This window comes from Apaloderma vittatum, unplaced genomic scaffold, assembly GCF_000703405.1.
Source record: "Apaloderma vittatum isolate BGI_N311 unplaced genomic scaffold, ASM70340v1 scaffold29750, whole genome shotgun sequence".
Classification (NCBI taxonomy): Eukaryota; Metazoa; Chordata; class Aves; order Trogoniformes; family Trogonidae; genus Apaloderma; species Apaloderma vittatum.
Window position 1 is genome coordinate 708 of NW_009696735.1, and position 22,056 is coordinate 22,763.

The following is a 22,056-nucleotide window of genomic DNA, read 5'->3' on the forward strand; positions in this document are numbered from 1 at the left end:
CTCCTATGAAATTTATTGAGGTATTTTTTACTATGGTTTTAAATATTTTAAACGGGATATTGAGCCTTCAGAGCTGCTAAGGAGGTGGGAGTTCTTCAACGTCTGAGTGGAATGGAACTTCTGCTTGAGTTACTCAAACATAAAATGACTTAGAACAGCAATGAGAAGCAATAGTCTTGAGCACACACATATGGAAATACATATGTGATTAAGGCAGTTGACAACACTGGATCGAGATGTGATGGCCAACAGCTGAAAAATTCAACACTTTATGTCATTATTGTATTTAGAGTGGTGTTACCAGCTATACTGAAAGCTCTGCGAGACAATAATTTGGATAGCATGTGAACATAAATTTATTCTCAGCCTGAAAGTTCCTCTACTGTCACAGTATTGTCTTAAGCAAGCTGAACAAAGTTTACTTTAATAAGCCGCATATAAGGAATGAACACTCAGTGTAATTGCTGAAAAATTAATTAGATGCCTTAAGACTCAGAACTGCTAGTATATACAACTCTTTATTTTGAGGCTGAAAGCAATGCAAAGAGGGATACTGCGTTATATTTTTGAAGAGGATTGAAAGTGTATTTTCTTTAAAACTTGCAAAGAAGTTCTTACATGGAAATGATTCTTAATAAACCTTTCTTTGCTGTTTGTAAGCCAAGAATTGCGAGAGAGCGCTGGTATGTAAGAACTAGAAGGGAAAACTGGAAGTGAAATATCCTAGTCTTTCTTTTCTTCGTCCTGGAAGCTGTAAGAAAATGATCATTGAAGATCAAAACAACACTCTCATTCAGTGTTTTTCATTGTAGAACACTGACTTTGTGGTGCAGTATATTTTCGTCTTTAAAACTTGTTGAATATAATGATAACCTTTCCAACAGTTGACAGAAAGTACTTAAAATAACAGTACTTTTTTGATGACTTAATGAATATCCTCTTCAGTAATGAAGAAGTATCTGTTGCATCACAGAGATGTCACAGTGGCTTGTTAATGTGATCCATTAGATGCATTTTGTTATTTCTGGTATATTTTCCTCAGTATTTCTTGAAACTCTGCTATGTTTATTCTTCCTTTCTAGATGAAGTGCTAAGAATTAAATTAGTTTAATAAAAGATCCATCTGTGAGGCTAAAGTAATCTGAAGTGAGTGTGACTTTATTTTGCTCTTAGTAGGAAGCTGATGCGTAAACAGATGTTTAGCAGTGAAAAGCCATGCCTGCCGCCATATAAATCATGTAGAGTCTACAAATCACCGTTTTGCACCATCTGAAATCTTGTGATGTGTGTGCTTGCAAACAGGATTTTGAACAACATTTTATTGAGTACAATATTAATTCAGGATTGTGCTTTCTGCAACTTTCTTTTAGTAGTTCATGTGTTTGTCCAAGTACTCTATGCTGCAAGAGAGAAAGCTGCACCTGTTACAAATGCTAAAAGGGAAGGCCAGCTAAAACACTGAATTTGTCAAGTAGTTTGCAATTTGTTCCAGTTATTCCACTGAGACTTCTGACTCTGTATGTGGAAGAGCTCATGCAACCGTAATTTTTTTCTGTGATGTAATTTCATATGTTTATATAAAATTACTCAAATCCAGGGGGTTTTTTTTGACAGTTGGCTCATTATCGTCTGAGGATCATGACTTTGACCCATCTGCTGAAATGCTGGTACATGATTATGATGATGAGCGAACTCTCGAAGAAGAGGAAATGATGGAAGAAAGCAAAACTTTCAGCTCTGAAATTGAAGACTTAGAAAAGGTAAGAGTGACTTGCCCTCTCATAAATGTCCATACATAATCTAATTTCTCTATTAGAGGTATATAATGCTGTTTCTCACAACATACCTTTGCAGCTTGCTTTTTTTTAAACAAAAAAAACCCCACCAGGTTTGGTTAGGATATAGCAGTGTATCTTTACAAAAAGGCTGAACTTAGCCTTTTGAAGATACCATCTCATATCACTTACCACTTCTAAGTTTTGTAAGTTGGATATAAGTTGAAACTGTACATTTTGCATACTGTTAAGTGGCAGCTAGCAGTATTTTGTTCTGTTGGTCGGGTTTTGCTTTTCCAATATGCAAACAAGCAATCCTATTTTAGGCATGATATATCTCATTCATTTGCTATATAAATGGTAGTGCTGTGTTTTACCTTCATGAGTTTGGCAGTGGATGTACAGAATGACCAGCATGCTCCTTGGCTTTTCTTATTCCATTTTACACTCTTTAATTACATACTTTTCTGTTACACCTCTTGTTTATCTGTGGCAATGCATCCCCCATTTTAAATGCTTGCTGAATGCTGAACACCCACAGATTGATGCTGCTTGCATTACTCTTTGGTGACCCACTTACACCACTCAGAATAAGTGCAGATTTTGGTCAACAGAGTTCCAGGAAAGTGTAATTTTTATCTTCAGATATGAGGCTTTATTTTTTTAGTCCATTTTTTCAGATGTCAAACTTGCAACTATAATAGTGAAGTAGCTTGCCAAGTTTGGTGGTTAAAATGGAGTTGTTGCCCCACAAAATTTTCTTACTACTTCTATTATAGAAAGAAGAGGAACCTAGAGCCACTCATCTTGGGGGCCGGTTAGCTCAGTCGGTAACACCAAGGTCGTGGGTTCGATCCCCGTTTGGTCCCCGTGTGTTGCCTGATCTAGTTGAGAGGCGTCCCTGCCCACAACAGGGAGGTTTGATTAAGTGGTCTCTAAGGTCCCTTCCAGCCTAGGCCATTCTATGATTCTATGATCATAAACACTTTATTTCTTTAGGTTCTGGTCCTGGAAAGACTTGGACATGAGTTTATGTTTACCCATTGTGAGAAGTCTTTGCAGGCCTAAGACCATAGCTGACTAAATAAAAGAAGTAATATAATGTGTATGAATTCCATGAGAAATTTTTAGAGGTAATAAAACTTTAAAAGGTACAATGAATGTTGGAAAATACTTTAAACATTTTGGTGGCTTGAGTCAGGGAACTGAAAACCAAGTCTCCCCTGTTGATTGTCTTATTAATTGTGTTAGCATGCAAGTATGATGATACTTACTCAATCACTTGATTAAAAAGGTGATGGAAACCAACAAGTTATAAATCAAGCCTTTTTTCTATCATTAGCTGTCTACTATGACCTTCTCAACAGTCGTTGTGAAATATAGCGTAGGAGGTGAAAAGGATGGCTTGGAAGTTGCTGTGTTGGTTTACTTTTGTGGATTTTTGCACACTTGCAGCCCTTTGTAGGGCTAAAGTCTTCCAAGTTTTTCCGCATTTCTCACTTGTAGGGGGTTTGTAGTGTTTCTGGGATATCTTCTGTCCTGAAATACAGGGAAATCATGCTCTACAGTATCCATCAGGTAAAGAGCACATTTAATAATTACGATTTAGATTCATCCAGTAAACATTTTTCTTCAGTAGCTTGATTATTCTTCGTTGTATGTCAAGAGACATGGTTGTGAATTGTTTCAGTCCTGTACCTGAAAGTCTAATTGAGATTCCTGCTTCCGGTTAAGTTTTCCTTTGTTTTTTTTTTACTTCTGTTGTTCAAAATATATCCTACCCTTTAAGTTCTGAGCTGTTTACAGGTATTTGGTAATATGTTAAAATGTTTATAAATCCTTTTGTATTAGGAAGGAAACATGCCATTGGAAGATTTACTGGCATTCTATGGCTATGAACCTGCGATTCCTGTTATGGCAGGTTCCAGCGCAGATAGCTCACCAAGTGAACTTGCAGATGAGCTGCCAGATATGACTCTAGATAAAGTAAGTGAGAACCATCTTCCCTTGTATTATCATTTAAAAGCAGACACCCATGTGATCTTAAATTATATTTCATTGTCTCTTGTTGTTACATATTACGTATCTTTGCTAATTTCAATATAAAGTATTATTTGGAATTAATTATTTTTCAAGGATAGTCAGAATCTGATTATAATTATCACAATCAGAAATGCATAGCAACTTTAGTGGCAACATTACTACAAATGAGAAATTAGTGCGTTGACAGCTCTTCTAAAACACATCCAAAAGACTTTTAAGTAGATGGTATTTTTTAATAGAGGTAGGATTTCTCAATAATGTATTCAAGGTCCAAAAATAATAATTCTGGTTTCCAGCACACATATCAAGTATCAAAATGTTTCTGGGTAACTTGAAAATGTGCTCCCAAATGCCTTGGGATGTTGCTTTCAAATACATGTCATTTGGAAAGGTCATGACTTCGGGGAATGAGAGAAAGATTGTTCTCTGTGTAGTGACTGTATGTGTGGCATTGCTGATGTAAAATCTTGAAACTTCAGTTTTTGTGACTTGCAAGCTATCTTGGAATGCTGAGATTTTAGTCTGATTTGGGGCTGTAAAGCATATGCAGCTGGTAGTTTGGATTATAAAGTATGTAGGTAGTAAGTATATGTCAGGTTTGGCTTTTTTTTTTTTAACTTTCTATGACTGTGATGTAATGGTAAACTCCACAGAAAGTAGAGTATAATGATGGCTCTGCACATCTGATTTTCGTTAGGATTCATGATTGTGTTGAGGCTACAAAAATGTAGTCGGCTTGTTTAGTAAAATTCTTTCCCTTCTATACAGAGAAGTTCAAACATCTCTGCTAGTGGACTAAGTGTGCTTTTTGTCTTCAGTAATATTTTTTCTTAACCTACAGAAATGCCAGATTTTTTGTGTTTTGGGAAGGTAACAGGCTATTTATTACCTATAACTATCATCTCAGCGAAAGTCTGCAGAAGTGCCTGGCTGTTTTGTTTTGGTTTTTTCCCAGAGTTTAAGGGTAGCGGCCCCTTAAAGCTTTCATATATCTGTCGTGCAAAGAATGGCAGAATGCTAGAGATTTGAGGCAGTTTCCACTGTAATTTTTCATTGGAAGCAGTTGGGGAAACATCTGAGCTTGTTGCTTGTGGAAGTTACTTCTCATACATTTATTTTAATAGAAGATAAATGGACGCCTGTGTTCAACTCTGAAATGAATGCTTATATTTGGTCTTAAATTTAGGAGGAGCAAAACTAGCTTTTTAATTAAGGGAGTATGGTCTGCTAAGTTTACTTATGATAAGTAATTTTAATTAATGGGATTTAAAATTTGCTGAATCTATACTTACTAGTCAGTCTGATGTTTTCTTTGTTTATTGTAATGATACAGGAGGAAATCGCTAAAGACCTGTTGTCAGGTGATGATGAAGAAACACAGTCCTCTGCTGACGACTTGACACCGTCAGTTACTTCACATGAGGCTACTGATTTCTTTCCTCGGCCATTAAGATGTAGGAAACCTAGTTTTATAGTAGTACTCAAAAAGTCTTAGCATTATGTATAGCTTCCTAGCTTAAAATTTCAAAATTGCAGTATAGCGTTGACTTTACCAGATATTGAGAAACAATACCTTGCAGCATGGTGTACATGAATGTTGTCTTTGGTTGGTATTACTGATTAACTAAATACTTGGTACTATGCTCAAAGCACGAACAAAATTAGTTTCTCTGCAAATAAAATAATAATTAGTAGTTAGTATGGCGTTGAGGAGCACCCTTCATGATTTTCAGTATGTTAGTGGATTATAGGAATATGTAACCCAATTATTTTAAATTAGTATTTCTCTACTAAATTTTTTGCTGTTTCTTTTAAGCCAGTGACTTCTCCATGCACCCTTGTGGATGTGAACTGAGATGTGGTTTCTTTGTGATTATTTCACTTCACACATTCAGCACTCTTCCACAGGGCTTCATGGGGTGGGCCAAAGTGGCTTTATATGAGATGGGGGCTGTAAATCTGTGACCACCAAAATTTTGTTTGTTTTGTTGGAGCTGTCTGTTACTGGAAAGATCTGAGAACCAGTGGTTTAGTTATACAGCCTGGATGAAATATTCCTCATTGCCTGTTGCAGCTCATTTGTTCACTGAATGTGAAGGATTTTTATCACAGTTTTAATTTGGCAAGTATCTTAAAGGTATCCTTGGGGGATTTTATTAGTCCAGAGAAAGGAAGTGATAGAGGGGGTGTGCTGCCTCATTGATCAGCAATAGTAACGCTTTGCATGCTGCTGATTGTGTAATAAATACAAGGCATTTAGTAGGTAATAAAGACATACCTTTAACTTTACTTTCTTTGTGATTAACCTTCGGCTAAGTCATAGTCCTGGAAGTTTTCTGTTTTTCTCATACCTTTTCTGTAAGATGTAAGCCTTTATTGTGAAAACTAATGAAGGAAAATCATTTTGGTTCCTTCTGACTGCTAGAAATATAGTAGACTGCATGCGTTTCAGTTATCATAAATGTTTCAGTTCTGCAGTATACAAGTAACAGTGCCTACTGACTTTGTGCTAGTTTAATAAAAATATAGATTAATAGACTCGTAAGTGTCCTCCAGAATAGAAGCAGCTGCTTCTTTCAAAAGTAGAAGATACGTTGTTAGTTCTGTGTTTGAACTGAAAATTCTTCCCAGTTAAAACCAGCCTTCTTTGTGTCTGAAGCAAATACTACGTGTGATGGAGATAAGGAATCAGATGGTGAAGATGTAGAGGCAGACAATGGTAATTCATCTGAAGATTTGAGAAAGGTAATAAATGTATCTTTAAAAGAAAAAAAATTTTAAAAAGTTACTGTTTAGAAAAATGTGTTAAGATTTATAGTACATCTGTAAAATAGTACCTTAATTCTGAAGTTGTTGCCAAATGCCAGGTTAATGACATTTTTAATGCTTCCATACAAAAAATGTTAATACCTTTCTCTCTTCATTTTTTTTACATCTTCAGGAAATAATGGTTGGTTCACAGTACCAGGCTGAAATTCCGCCTTACCTTGGCAGATACAATGATGATGAAAAAGGTAAGTTCTTCTGACTGTTTTACTTTTTATGTTTATGCATAGCAGTTGATGGAAAAATGTTATTTAAATTTATAAGGTAAATTTAATGGTGTAGTTAATATCTTAAAAAAAAAAGGGCACTAGAAAACCGAGATAACACAACCACATAATTTTGTCTCAGAAGTGTGATTTTTCAGCTTTGAGAAGACAGTCTTGAGAAAACATCGGAGTATGGATTACAGTGTTAATTCTGGAGTACCTGGTAATACTAGGAGGCAACAGTCTGGATCAAGAAGGAAATATTTTCGTTGGAGTACAACTGGATATGAGCGTGTAACTTAGTTTTCACTGAAATCTTTAAAACAGTATTTTTCTTTTGTTTTTTCGCAAGCATAACAGTGTGGATTACAAAATAGTTACGGAAAACAAAGCAATAAGCCGTTTTGCATTTCTATAGCATAAGTAGAAGATGTAGGTTTTGATACGCTGTCTTAGAAAATATGGTGTTTTAAGTATGATGGTATTCCTAGTGTAAATTTAGGTTAAAAACTGTGATAGAGTAGAAAAAAGAAATAATTATTAAATTTTTATTCTGTACCTTTGGAAACCTTCACTATGAGAAAAGTATATCATATATAACTGGAATTTGAAAAGCAAATAGTGCAATAAATTTGCTTATGTGTGGAACAACTGTGAAGTTGAGCAGTTTGGAGAGTTAATGAACAAAGAATATTGTTTTCTGTTTTGATTTTAAGTTGCTTGTGTTTGAAGTGTAACATTTTAATGGGAATATTATTCTAGTGAAGCGTATCAAGTCTTCTCACCACTGTCAACTGCTTTTTTGAAGAATGATCCCTTGCAATAGAGAAGAAGAATTTCTGGTATACGTGGAGCTGGAAGCATTAGCAACTGAACATCTCTTGTGTTGCTTAAGAGACCTAGGGAAGTCTCCTGTTTTCTAAGATTCAAACGTGACGCTTATGGGTTGTAAGAAACAGAGAAGTAAGAACCGGATTTATCTGGATAGTCCTTTTACTATTCATGCATCCTGACTTCCGCAAAAACTAGAGAAGTGCCATTAACCAGAGGATCACCGGGAAGGGGTTAGTCTGACAATTTTGTCTGGAATGGTGCGAGAAAGAACCAGTGAGAATCTTGTCTGCTGGCATAGCCGGGAGCAGAGAGGTAGCTCTCAAATCAGGGAGCCTGAGGAGCTTGTCTTGAAGTATCACTCATGGACTCCAGCAAGAAGTGCTGGGTCACCTTTGTTGATAAAGGAGGCTGAAGCTGAGCATAAGCGGTGCTCAGAGAGAGTCTGCCTAGCTGTAGGGGTAAAGGATTCTGCGAAAGCCTCTTTTGTACTCCCAGAAGAGCTTGTGATGGCGAACAGGGGCTAACCTTTCTGTTACGTAGTCCTAGCTACCAGAATATGTTAGAAGGCAGTTCTGTGGCTTATATAAGCCATACACCTGTAACATATATATTTGAAAGTCTTCCGTATACTCAAGACATAACAGAACTTTCAGAGATGTAATTTTGTTCCTCACCCTAACTGAATGTCCTGTCCTGCAGTTTTATGGGAAATTCGAGAGTCTTCATCTCTTCTGTTGTAGCAGCCGTTATGGTTGTGTATTTAAATTAACTCTTTAATTTTGTATCACCAAGAGAGTACATGAAACATTATGTGCAACAGTAATCACCTATTGATGAGAGTAAAGGATTTATAGGTTTATCTAGAATCGAGATGTGCACAGACTGACAAAGATTCAGGCCCACTCTTAGTCATTTCCAATATATTGTCTTTCAAGTAAGAGTATGCATCTGCTTAAGAGGTGCATACATGATTCCAGTGTTCTCTGAAGGAGGACTGTGCATTGTGATTGCTTGTAAAGTGCGAAGCCTAAAAGTTCTCAATAGCATTCAGTTGTCAGTGAATGGAAAAACGAATTACCACATTGAAAATTGGGTTTCCATTCTTTTAAGTAGTTTTTCGCCAACCGTAGTTCAAAATTACCTGTCAGTCACCTCCTCTCTTTCTGCTTTTTTTTGGCACATAATATTTGAAGTATTAAAGTAATGTCCTACACTCTTTTACTGTAAACTGTAGTTTATGAAAGGGCTTGAATAAAACTGAGAACAGTTCTGTTTATATGAAGATGTTGCATACATATGCAAAATTTTACTTGAATCATGCAGCTGTCAACAAGCTGCTCCTCTGTAAAGACTCTACAGCTCAAGAGTTCTATCTCTTATCTCATCCTCAAAGAACCTGAATCTCTTTGCCATGCCACACAGCAGAGTCTGTCTCTTAACTGAACTTTTTTGGGAAAAAGTGAGCTGCAATTTGAAAGTGACATGATGGTGCTTGGTTTGATTACTTTTGTGTTCCTGTTCTTTGTCTTTGTGAAACAGCTTTTAATGTTACAGTCCTAAAAAATGTCACACGGCATTAATGGCTTTCTATTTTAATAGCCTATGAAAACGAAGACCATTTGCTCTGGAAACCTGATGTGATCTCAGAAAGTAAAGTTAAAGAATACCTTTTTGAAACCTCCTTAAGAACAGGAAATGAAAAAATGATTGGCAGAATTCCTGAAGGACTACATACACGGGACAATGAACAAGTATGTTTTATATCCTGTCATTTGTGACAATTAACATGTGTTTTCTTTCTCTGTCTTGTATTATAAAGGCAGCAATACTCAATTTCTTTCTTTCTTTCATTTTTAATTAGGTGTTATTTGTGTCAGGATCATATTTGTAATTTTAAGTACATGCTTAAAATGATGAGTATTTGAGTGTTGGCTGTGTTTTTATCTGTCGTGTTTTGGATTGCCATGCTGTTCACAATCCAGCTTTTTTAATAATTGCAAATAATGTTACACATTTTCTTAATTAAGCTTTGTCTCAACTTTTGAATGGTTTTGCTTTTGGTTTTTATTTTAAATTTTTCATCACATATAAAGACAAATCGTCCTTTTTTACATTAAACATGCTCACTGAGAGACTAGTTTTAAAGGTCTAGACTAGTTACTTGCAAACTCTTTCTAAAGACTTTTTATATTTTATAGGCGCTATATGAACTTCTTAAAAGTAGCCATAATGTTAAAGAAGCAATTGAGAGATACTGCTCGAATGGAAAGGCATCTCAGGGTAAGAGAGAGTACCTGTGTTTTCAGAAATGCGTGTTTGGGGAAAAAAAAAAAAAAAGAATAAAAGAAGTTGTATACTAGAACCTTGAGTAAGAAACAAATTGATGAATATATCCATTTCCGTAATGTCTTTAGCACAGATTAGGTATAACCTGACTGTTGGCCAGTTGGAAATTTCTACTAGAGATGTTTGTAACTTGTATAAAGGTTGAGAACCAGCTTTTCATCTTCCCTTCTTTCCTCCATTGGTGTTGTAACAACAGCACAGACTGAAGAGGGGGGTGGGAGAAGCAGTGATTTTGCTGCCATAAAGCAGTTCTCACCCACGTTACAGTATATTTGAGTTTATGATCAGTTACAATATGATGACGTTTATACCAAAATCAGGAGAACATAGCTGGCTATGTAAATAAACCCCATTCTCTTCGTCACTGTGCTTATGTTGCGCTATGCCAATGCTAAACTGCTTCTACCACGTAGTCCTATAGGTCTTTGGTAGAGCATGGAAACCTTTGCTCAAGTTTACAGTGGAAAACAAACTTCCGTCTTGTTTGTCCCTGACGTTATTACGTCCTGAAATGAAAATTATAGTTTATCAAAGACGGTTCTTTGTCCTGTATTTTAACATATGCATTGCATATGGAGCACGAGCTCTGGTATCAGTTGATATTCTGGCAGATATTCCCTATTCTGAACTAGATCCAAAGGGACCTTGAGTGTTTACAAGTTAGATGTCGTGAAAGCTAAGAAAAGATTGTGTAGACCTGAACAATAAGGAAGTATCAGTTGCAGGATTGTATCTTAAATCCCACACTCTAGGATTTAGATTCCTGTTTTGGGGTTCTTCTGCCCATTTGTGGATCAGAGCCCAAAATTCTGTCCTAAGGACTAGTACTCAAATTCCCTCTGCCTCATTAAAAAATGGTAAAGGAGGATAATACTGTTGTTAATAATGGTAAAGGAGGATGATGCTGTCAGCACCTGTCTCTTAGGGTATGATCAACTCTACGCACTCAAGTTCACTGCTATTCTGAAGATGAGAATTAAAAATCCACCACTCTCAAGATAATTTCTTAGGAACCTTCTCATGGGGATCTTTTCTGCTCTTTGAAGCTTGAGAGCTCTATGGTAATGAGTGCAAAATTAGTGGGATGAGAAAGTAATTCCACTACGAGGCCCTTTTTTTTCCTATCACCTTTACCTGGGAGTGAAAAGGTCTTGGTTACAGTGTCTACTTTCAGAAATACTTTAAAATGTTTTTTTCCGCCCATTGGCTTTAAATGTCAGCAGAAGGAAACTTTAGATCACCATTGTGAATGTAAGATACCTGAAACCGTAATTATATATATCAAGATAGAGCGACAATACTTGACACAAAATTGATGTATTTGAGCACTCTGTTTCAAAAGTTTGAGCACTTTGCACTTCAAGAGTCTTACTCTTTTACAGTAATTTTTTGTTGTTCGTAAAACTAAAATCCAGTTTTGGAAATGGCAGGTTTTATCTTAAAAATGAAAAAAAAAATTAATTGCAGTTCTTTCTTAAGAAGTCTGAAAGGGTTATTCCTGAGATCTTTAGGAGCAGATGGTTGATTTGTTGCAAATTCTCTGATGCCCACTGTTTTTCAAAAGCTTAGATCAGACCAAGTATAGTCCCAGTGGGGTGACCCTGTATGGCTGCCTGAGGTATGCCTAGCAGTAAGGCTTTCCTCAGTGGTTCATTACGCCTTTTCTGTGAGTCTACTACCTCACCAGGGTGTTTATGAGTTTGGGAAAAGTGTTGGAATCTGTCTTAATTGCCAGATCTGTCTGTTGTCTGCATCAGCTCAGGACTGCCCTGCTGGTGCTGCTTCACCCCATTTCTTGATTATGATTTCCAGTGCCATGCATCAAGTCTGCCCAGGCTGCTATGGGTCAGAGGCAGGGTTGGTTGTCTGAGCCTTCTTGAGTCTTACATTCGGTGTTCTGTTTCATCTCTTTTGCAACAAAGTACAACTTTAAAACAGCCGAGGCTCCACTTACTAGTGTTTTCATGGCTTTGGGGTCTGCAGGGACAGAAACAGGGTAGTTACCATATGCATCTCTGTAGTTTGTAGCCCTGAAGGCAGGCTGCTTTGTAATGGCAGTAAAAAGTTCACTTAATCATGTTACCAATACAGCAGTGGGTGTCTCTCTTATCCTAAGGGTCTGTGCCTCCTGCCTAGTGCACTACTCAGTGGGTAGTAGAGTGAAGTTTGGTGCTAGGGGATGGTCCCTCGTTCAAGAACACTCACTGCTCCCCAAAAACCATCCTGATCTAACATAGTAAGATCACCTGCAGTTAAGGAGGCATGCCAGAGGTATTCAGTTCTGCTTTTGTCAGGCTTCTGCCTATGTTTTTCCAGTGGATTGGCCAGCAGAAGGGGGTACCATGGAGTGGTTGTTATGGCATTTCTGTGGTTGCCCTCTTGAGGTCCAGCACATACCTCAGTTTTAATTATAGGGGCTACCTTAAATTCTGATTCATTGAATTCACTCCTCTCCAAGTGCTTAACTGAGATCATCCCAAGTATCTCTGTCCCAATCTCCTGTAGAAAGGATTAGCTTAAAAATTTTTACAGAATCTATGGGAATAGTGGGCCCAAATTATCATGAGTTCTAGTTTATCTTCTACCTTCCTGCGTTGTTTTATTTTTAGCTCCCCGAGCTGGTTAAGCAACTGGTCTGTTTGCAGAAGTAATAGCATTGCTTTCTTGGTTCAGTCTTATTCTTCACATTCCTTTTACTGATATACAGCTCCTAAATACATATTCAATGTTTTTTGTATTATTATTACTACCATCTCTTTACCATCTTTCCATTTCCCTCTTACAAGGTTCAGCTGTTCTTTAGTTTTGTTCCTTATCCTGCTTTTCACACACCCAATCACCTGCAAATTTCAGTGAAGGGTTAACTCTGTGCCTCCCTAAGTAATCAGTGATTGAATCCATCGTCCTAACGCCTGATGACTATGCCAACTTTTTTCACTGTAACCTTCATCACAGGGTTAACTAAAAGTTATTTTAATGATTAAATGATTATAAGATAATTAATCAGTGATTGATAATGAAATTGTAAGTCAATAGTAAATAGTGATTTAACAATGCTTTAACAATAATTGATCACCAGGCATCAGCCAAATACTCTGCTACTAACTAAACTTCTTATAATTAAGCTATAGCTTGGTATATATATGTGTCAGTATCTTATGGTATACTTTTAGGCTTAATGTAAAATGTCACTTACCTTGTTTACAGCCCATAGATGCTGGGTGGGGCATGTCTCAACCCTGAAGGGTAACCTGGAGAGGTGTCCCTGCCCTGCTGAAGGACAGCTCTGTGGTCTAGGGTCAGAGGGAGCTACAGGTTTTTATAGCATAAAGTGACTGACTTGTAATCAGGCTCCCCTTTGGTGTGTGTGCAGCTGTAGCAGTCTTAGTTTTGCCTAGTTCCAGCTCGGGCGGGTACTTTCAGCTCCTGATAAGACATGGCTCAGAATCCTTGGTTCCTGAGAAGACACCACTTAGCACAGTTCTCACGGTTGGCACAGCACAGCTCATCTCGGTCAGGCACCCTGGCCGGTGATGCCTGAGTCCAGGTACTGGTCACTCACTCAGAGCAGGGGCATCCATCACTACAGGTTGTTCCTTCACTTTTTTCCAACCACCTCTGCTTTTTGCATCCTCTGTGAGAAGAAATATTCAGAAAAATTATCTTACACCTTGGTGATGCTACCAAACCTTTTTTTTTAATGACAAACTTATGAAGAAATAATAATCAAGTCATTTGAGTATCTTTTGTCCTCAAGGATAAAATATTTGATAAATCAAACTCTCTCTGAGCCTTTATAGAGAAGAATGTTCAATTTCAGGTGGGATATCCGTACAGTAGAGGAAGGAACAGGGATCTAAAAAGCTGAACAATTAGTTTTTAGAATGCATCCATTAGCAACAAATCATCCATTAGCAACAAATATTTTATTCTTTGTAAAAGGTTAGTGAGTGAAATTGGGTTTATCATGCTGCTTTTATGATTGTCTAGAAGAGATGGCAGCATGGACAGAAGAGGAATGCAGAAGCTTTGAACATGCACTTCTGATTTATGGAAAAGACTTTCATCTCATACAGAAAAACAAGGTTAGTACTTTACAGTTAAATGGAAGAACTGGTAGCTGATGCCATGCTGAAAATCTGTAGATTTATCAGAAACCATGCAGAAGAATGAAATAAAAAAAAAAACGATTAACATTTTTATGCTAATTTTTCCTCAGGTATCACTGGGAAAGCTAGCATTGCACGATGAGCCACTATTATTTCTGAAGACCACTTATGTTGACATTACTTCCGTTTATGCGTCTATGTTATAATTTAGTTTAAATGTGTGCCTCACCTAGAGGTACGGTATTTCCATACTATGGCTGTGGGACTCATTTTTGTCACCAGGAAGGTGTAAGTTTACAGAAACAGGCTTTGTGTTTTCAGGAAGTGTAGTCATACATTGGTAGTCTGTTTTCTGGCCCATGATGGAATTCCAGTCTTGATCAAAATTGCTTCTTATTGACTCCTCTGTGCCTGAAGAATTGGTTGGTTTGGCTTTTTTTTAATCAAAAAACAACAGTTGACAATGGGGATGGTTCCAAATTCTCTGTTTATCTCCTTTATGCTTTCATACCACCTTGAGGGTTGTTTTTTTTCTTTAGGAGTCTGGTGTTTTTGTATTTCAGATAAATTTATAGGGTTGTGGTCGCTGTTCAACAACACTCAGCTGGTCCTGCTCAATACCTGGTTTCGTGTGTTAAATAATATTTGGGTAGTTCAGGTTTTAAATGGACCTTAACAGTAAACAGTTCATCAGAGATGCAAAGAAGTAATTTAAAAATATTTTTTCCAACATGCAGCAATTGATGTATCTGTCCTTGTGGAACAGAATTTGTTTAAGAACTCTACTGCGTTTTCTTTCCAAGTAGATGAAGTGCCAGAAGGGAGAGTTCTAGGACCCAGAGTGAGCTGATGTCACTTGTATATGGAAAGTACAAGCTAGACAAGATTTAGTGTGTGGAAAAATTCAACAAGAGATCTTTCCTTATCACTGTGCTGCAAAGTGTGTTAACTAAGACTTTACATAGTAGCACAGGGACATTTGTTCATTTCCTCCCCTGCTTGGTGTATTTGTGTCCAAACTAGCAAGGCGACAGGTGGTGTCCCTGGCGGCAGGGAGGCTGGATTAAATGATCTCTAAGGTCCCTTCCAGCTTAGGCCATTCTATGATTCTATGATTCTAAGGCTTACTGCTACACCCAAAGCATTTTGGATTTCCCGCTGATGTTTCTGTAACTTTAAGTTCTGTAACTTTTAAGTTACGGATGGTGATGTGAAATGTTTCTGCATATATAAAGGGATACAGTTTAGAAGAGTATAGGTACAAGTAATGATTTTTTTTTTTCCCAAGAATCCATCTGGGGAAAGAGACAAACAGTTAACATAGATCAAAATAAGTCTTTTAAGTTCATGTACTTTTTCAACAAGACTACAGTTATATTTTGTTGTTTAAGTATTTACTGTTGTGATTGTTAGTTTCAAATCCTCCACAGCTCTGGACTTTCCCCAAAGGAATAAGTACCTTAAAGTCTTTTCTGCTTCACTTCTCTTAGGTCATTGGTTTGCTCAGCTTTCTCCATTTTAAGAGACAGTCTGTCTTACAGTTTAAAAATTTGTTTTATGTATTTATATGTGCTTATATATAAAAACTTATATATAAGTGCTTCAGATGTAGGTACAGTTTCAGTCTAGTTTTTAAAAAGTCAATAGTGCATACAGTAGAGAAAAATGTAATACGTAAAACTGTAGACCTCTTTTTGAAGTCTCCTAATGTAGTTGGTTTGTTCCAGGTACTAGAACAATAAAACTAACTATTGCAGGAATGGGAACTGAGGAGATTACAAAGCATTGATCTTGTCAATTCTTCTTGCCTTCTCTTAGGTAAGAACCAGAACAGTTGCTGAGTGTGTGGCTTTCTATTACATGTGGAAAAAGTCGGAACGTTACGATTATTTTGCTCAGCAAACAAGATTTGGAAAGAAGAGATATAACCACCATCCAGGAGTCACGTAAGTGAAGTGTTCTTGGAATATGTTTTATTTTGCAAATCATAAACATAGAAGATGTTTTTCTCCTTCTGACGTTGCAGTGTAATGCTGCAGTGATTGTCATAACTGAAGTTAAATCCGTCATCGTTTTTAGGCCTTGTTTTCTGGCTAAACAATACATTATAGATGCAGTATTCTCCTAGGGACTACATGGACCGTTTGGTAGATGAAACAGAAGCCCTTGGTGGAGCTGTGCATTCTTCAGCCTTAACATCTAATAGTCGGACAGAAACCATTCCTGATCAACAGCTAAGCATTCTGAACTCCATCACTGCCAATGAGCTGACAGGTAAATGGAGAAAAAAATAAATACCCTTCTGTTGTAACTATGCAAACAGCAATTTCATTTGCATTTTCATTCGTATTTTTTCCAGCGTTGACAAACAGTGTAGCTACAGTCTGCCACTCTTCAGACGTGAACTGCCTGGATGACACCTTTCCTCCTATGGACAGCTTATCCCGAGCACCAGTTAATCACGTGCCTGTTGGAACAGAAGAATTGCTTAACTTGCCTAGCAATGGTGAAAGTGATTGTTTTAATTTATTTGAGACTGGCTTCTATCATTCAGAGCTAAACCCAATGAACATGTGCAGCGATGAGATGGAAAGACCTGCGAAGAGGTTGAAAATGGGAATTGCTGTCCCAGAGTCTTTCATGAATGATGTCTCTGTAAATAACCTTGGTGTGGACTTCGAGAACCACACACACCACATTACCAGTGCCAAAATGGCTGTTTCAGTGGCTGACTTCAGCAGTCTATCTGCGAACGAGACAAATGGTTTTATCAATGCCCACACTCTTCACCAACATGCTGCCCTTCACTCAGAATGACTGTGGAAAACTAAACAAACAGTGGGTACTTTATGCAGTAGTAGTAAACTTGATGGGAGCTGTCAGGTTTACTTAGTCTTTCACTGGAAGTTGAACTTTATGACATCAGTGATGTCTTTGTATGTGTAGAACTATATCTTGATTTATCAAGAGTAATTTCTTCTTTCAGTCCATAAATGTGGAAATGTCATAGGATGTTCAGCAGAGTTTGGGACTAAGAGAACTCTGCAGTGCAGCTTTAAGCTCTGCTTCAATTTTTTTTAAAGCCTGTAGACGGAGGCCACCGTTTTGAAACCAGCACAGAAGTTCTGAACAGAGTGGAGTGGCTTTTTAGTCTAAGTTACTTTTGCCGTAACGGATGCAGTGGAATAACAATGTTTACAGGTACTGATCCTGATCCCTGCTCAATGTAGCATTTTATTTTATTTTTTTCTTATAAAAGCAGGGATGGGTTTCTTTAATTTAAACTGCACAAACATACAAGGATGTTTTTTAAATGAAACTTTCTCTCATGTGATACTAAACTAGAGCACTTCAGTTTACAAAACAGCAAGTTCATCTTGGAAGCTAGCACAAGAGACTTAACATGAGTTAAAGTGTGAAGACCTGCACTTTGATGCTGTTGCAAAATTATAGGCCATGGCTACCATACACAGAAGTAATTATGCTGCCGTAAGGGTCTGTGTACTTCAAACTTAGGTAATGGCTTAAGCAGATGCGGTTTAGCCTATATGGTGTTAGAATGAGTTTTGTCCACGACTTTGAAGAGTAATGTAATCGTGTACCTTAACTTTCCTAAGGCAGCTGATGTTGTAGAAAGCTGGAGTCTGCACAGCTTAGGGTTTACCACTAATCCAACAGCCTACACTTGGAAGACATCTGAAATTGTTTGGAGCACTGCAGTTCAAAGTGTTACAGTTTTGAGGGCTGTGTAGTTTATGTAGGAATGGTAGAACCTTGAAGTACATATTTGAGTTTTTCTTAAGTGTGTATTGCATTTAATTGTTTTGGCAAGTCTTTGGCTCAAAAATGGCACTTGACTACCTTGGTCAAATGGGAAAGGATAAGCAAAAATGTTTTGCATAAAAGGAACTTCAGTAATTCGTTTGTATTTTGAACACCGAGTGCAATTTAGCCATCCAGGAAGTTTGGCTTGCTCACGTTCATTCTCATTCTTGCAGGGGGATCAAACCAAACGTAGTATTGGCTTGCATCCTGTTGTTGAAACATACAACTTGCAGGTTCTTTTAAAGAGACACTGATCCTTACTTCAATAGGATTACCCCTTTCCCTCCATAGTTTTTCTTTGCACTGTTTTTATTACAAGTTTTATTGCCACTAACTTGTTTTCATTATTCAAGCAATTAAATTTGTGTTACTGATGCTTGTAATAGTTGCTTCAAGGTTGTGCTGAGGAATTAGAAAGTAGGTACTTTAATATTTGAAAGGGAAGAGGGTATTTATTATGCATACTGTGAACTGCATTGACATCCTGAGTTTCCGATGCAGTGTATGGAGTTTTCTTTACAGCACTGTAATGAGGATTGCTTTGAAGTGTTTACGCGATAGCACATCTGCCATATTGTAAACAAATTAGTTTAGTGCAGTGGACAAAAGTAGAGATAATTCTGTAATCAGTTCTTAACTTACACATCTGAAATACATAACTTTAGTAAGTACACAGTAAATAACGGGTAGCCTTGGCCCTGTGTTATACTCTTGACATTTTTAGCCAAGTTGTCGGCTTCTTGTTGCTGTGTTTTGTGCTGAAATTTGTACCTTGTTTCTTTTGTTTATGAATCAACACATTTTACCTAATTTTGTAAAATATTGGCCATAGTCCTCCATTGTTATACATACAAGTTTATCTGTGGGTTTACAGTGAGTGGCTGGTCTGCATAAAAATCCTTATACAAAGATGACTGAATGCTTATACCAGTTGCACTTAATTGAACATGCCCATTCTCATTAGCTGATGCAGTAATATATTCAGTTTATCTATGCATTGCTGGGCTCTTAATGTAGACAGAGACTTGTCTAAGGTTTGGGTTGTCAGCAGGTTGAACGGACACTTTAGTTATTTAATAAAGACTTTTGACCAAAATTCAGAAAATGATATGAGAGAAAATGGATGCCGGCTAGTCTAATAGATTTTTAAGTGCTGATCTTATTTAGCCTCTTGGCTAGCTGGTTGGCATCGTTTACTTTTAATTCCTTGTTAAAATGAGGCAATAATTTGCAAGATTTTGTAAATATGTAAATTCTTCATATCTTTTTAGATATCTATTTCAATATTTTCTGACTACTTCTGTGTATAGTAACATTTTTGTGCATGCCTGATGTGACATTCATAAATTTGTACCACTATGACTTTATCCATGTAAAATAGCTATTTATTGAATTTTTCTGTTAAAAGCTGGACTTAGTTATTTTCCTCTCAGTTTAAACATTGAAATGGAGAAGTTGTTACTGTTTATTAAAAGAATTGCGTTTTGAAAGTCAGCATGAAGATAACTGAATTGCAGCCACGTGAAGAAATTACATTGCCTTGGTTCTTAGATGGTGAAGCACAATTCTTATAACAAACTGTGATGAATTCTTTGTCCTTTGCCACACTTCTTCATACAGACAAACCAAAAAATCCATAATGGGCAACTGCAGTGTTGGTAAATATATCCTTTTTATGTACAGGGAATCTGAAGAGGGTAGCTGATTCATTTAGAAGTGTAACTGGTGCTGTGATTATAGCAATACTTTTACTTTGGTTAGTTATACATCATCTTCTCATGCTAGGTTTTTGAATGTTTAGTTTTCCTCTTGTCGTGGTCAAACTGCTGAATTTACTTGAAGGATATGTTTGAAGAATACTAAATTGTGTACAATTAGGTCAGTGAATTGTGCAGTTGTTTCTTGTTTTTAATTTTTAAAACTGAGGGTCAAAAATATAGGAAAACTTAAGATCAAGTAGAACATAGTGATGCTACTTAATTTAACCAAAGTCTCTAGTGAATTTTTCAACTTTGAATGTAAACTAGTGGATAAACTGACCAACAGGGACACTATTTGCCCAGCATTACAAGCACATTGTCTACAGACAGGGAAACTAAAGACAGTAATTTATAAAATAATGACAAGGTTACTATTTTTTTTTATTCCTGTTTTTCATTCAAAGAAGGAGGGAGATTCTGCCAATTTTAAAATACAGTAGGAGTGGCTATATTCCTCCTAATAAAACAGATTCCAGTTATTCTCAGTTCACAGTAAGTACCCCGTGCTTAACAACAAATCTAGTGACAATCGGAACATGTTTTAGTATCAGATGTTCAAGAGGAAGTCGCTATTGTTGCATTGGTTTTAATATTTGTACATAAACACTGATTTTTTTGAGCATTATTTTGTATTTGTTGTACTTTACTACCTGGTGTACAGTTCCAGAAATAAATGTCTGGAAACCTTTCTTTACTTGTAAAGCTTTTCATATGTTTGAGCAGTAACTCTGAAAACATTTTACGAACTCTGGGTACCGCTAAAGTACATAGAGAAGAGTGAAAAATGCAGCATGCAGTGATGCAGGTACGATATTAAGTAATGATTTCCCTCAAACATCAGAGCATTATGGCTTAACAATAGCAGAATCTTAAGTGCGTCTTAAACTTAGTTTCAGGTGGATCTTAAACTTCATTGCAGCAGTACAACCCAGTACCCAAATGACCTGGTGGGCTGTAGGGAACATGTTCCTGCTCTCTGGTATAAGAAACCTTGCCCCAGTCCTTAAATCCATGTCAAGCTAGATTACAGGTGTGAATACAAAAATTTGCCAAATGATGTTTGACTATTTAAAATGCCTTTTGTGTTGATTTCTCTTTCCCTCAAAGAAAGGAGCACTCATCTTGGACCCTGAAAACATGGTGTTACTTCTAAGATCTCACATAGATCTGTCAAAGGCCAGAATTGTTAGCACTGCATTCTCCTAGGCCCAGCATGCTTATTTTTGCAATGGCTGACACGATAAAGCCTTGGCTAAGAAAAGTATTTTTTATTAAGATAGGAGTACAAACCGATGTAATTATGAACAGCAAAAGTTGCCATTTTCCAAGGAATATAAAGAGCTTTGCTTGCTCCAAAGATGGAAGATTCCAAGTGTCTGCAGTCACGGTTGATAGAACGTTCAAATCAAAATATCTATCCAAAACTCTTTAGTGGCAAGTTGCACCTCCCTTTTTCTAGTTTATCATTAAAGGTCAGTGTCGGAACACATCAAAACTGATCGACCTCACCTGGTCCTTTCTTGTTTTGATGCAACTAATGGTTAGCCTTGAGATGCTGGAGTCCTAAAAAATGTTTTTAATCAGTATATGCACGTACACTATAAACCTCTCCTCCCAACTCAGTAGTTATTTTAACTGCTTGCATTTCCACTAAAGTAATCTCAGGGTGCATCCACTTCTGCCACTAAAAAGATAAGCGGCCCTCAAAGGGCTATTTGCTGCCTATCTGCTTGTTACATCCACAGAATGCAAGGCAGCGAAGACTAGAAGGATAAACCTCAGAAACCAGTTTGCTAAAACTAGCTTTTGGGTTTCAAAGTAGGGAAAAATAATCTAGGGTTCCCAGCAAATCTTGGCCCTCTGATCCAAGAGGAGGCCAGCGTGCCTCAGCAGCAGGAAACACTCTCTTGCTGCCTCCATGCTGTGCTGAAGCTGGGGCGCTCCTCCTGCCCTGCAGCGTGGCTGCTTATCACCTTCACCTTTGTGCTGGCACAGGTCTGCCCACCCTGCAAACAGATTCATTAACTTCGCAGAAGAACATGACTCTTTTCCTTCTTTTTTTTTTTTTTTTGCTCATTTTCCTGTGCCGCCAGGTGATCTCCAGAACTAGCATGGGGAAGGAACGTGCAGCCAGGAAGCAGAGCAGACCAGCAGGGAACAAGGTGCCATCAGCCAAGTACAACATCACCTTTATATACAAACCAAAAGGGACTTAAAGCATGGCATCACAAGATCCAGTGAGTCAAATCAGCAAGTTGTAGCCACCATCTATAGGCTTCCTGCTGGCTGGCTCGCTCTGGGCCCTCTGTGAGCTGTTTGTTTCAGCTCATTG

General features: G+C 37.4%; 1 protein-coding gene across 2 annotated transcripts in view; it reads left to right on the forward strand.

Annotated features, from left to right (window-relative positions):
• MIER3 (mesoderm induction early response 1, family member 3) overlaps positions 1–17,212 on the forward strand; it is a 17,801-nt gene extending 589 nt beyond the window's left edge. Inside the window, exons 2-12 of one of the 2 annotated variants that reach the window (XM_009876170.1) lie at positions 1,615–1,760; positions 3,627–3,761; positions 5,152–5,272; positions 6,478–6,563; positions 6,760–6,832; positions 9,284–9,435; positions 9,883–9,964; positions 14,021–14,115; positions 15,958–16,085; positions 16,268–16,413; positions 16,499–17,212. In XM_009876170.1, coding sequence (XP_009874472.1) covers positions 1,662–1,760; positions 3,627–3,761; positions 5,152–5,272; positions 6,478–6,563; positions 6,760–6,832; positions 9,284–9,435; positions 9,883–9,964; positions 14,021–14,115; positions 15,958–16,085; positions 16,268–16,413; positions 16,499–16,956 — 1,575 coding nt within the window. In that variant the 5' untranslated portion in view covers positions 1,615–1,661 and the 3' untranslated portion in view covers positions 16,957–17,212. The remainder of the gene's footprint in view (positions 1–1,614; positions 1,761–3,626; positions 3,762–5,151; positions 5,273–6,477; positions 6,564–6,759; positions 6,833–9,283; positions 9,436–9,882; positions 9,965–14,020; positions 14,116–15,957; positions 16,086–16,267; positions 16,414–16,498) is intronic. The other variant, XM_009876177.1, reaches the window with a different exon arrangement.
• Positions 17,213–22,056: the final 4,844 nt, after the last annotated feature.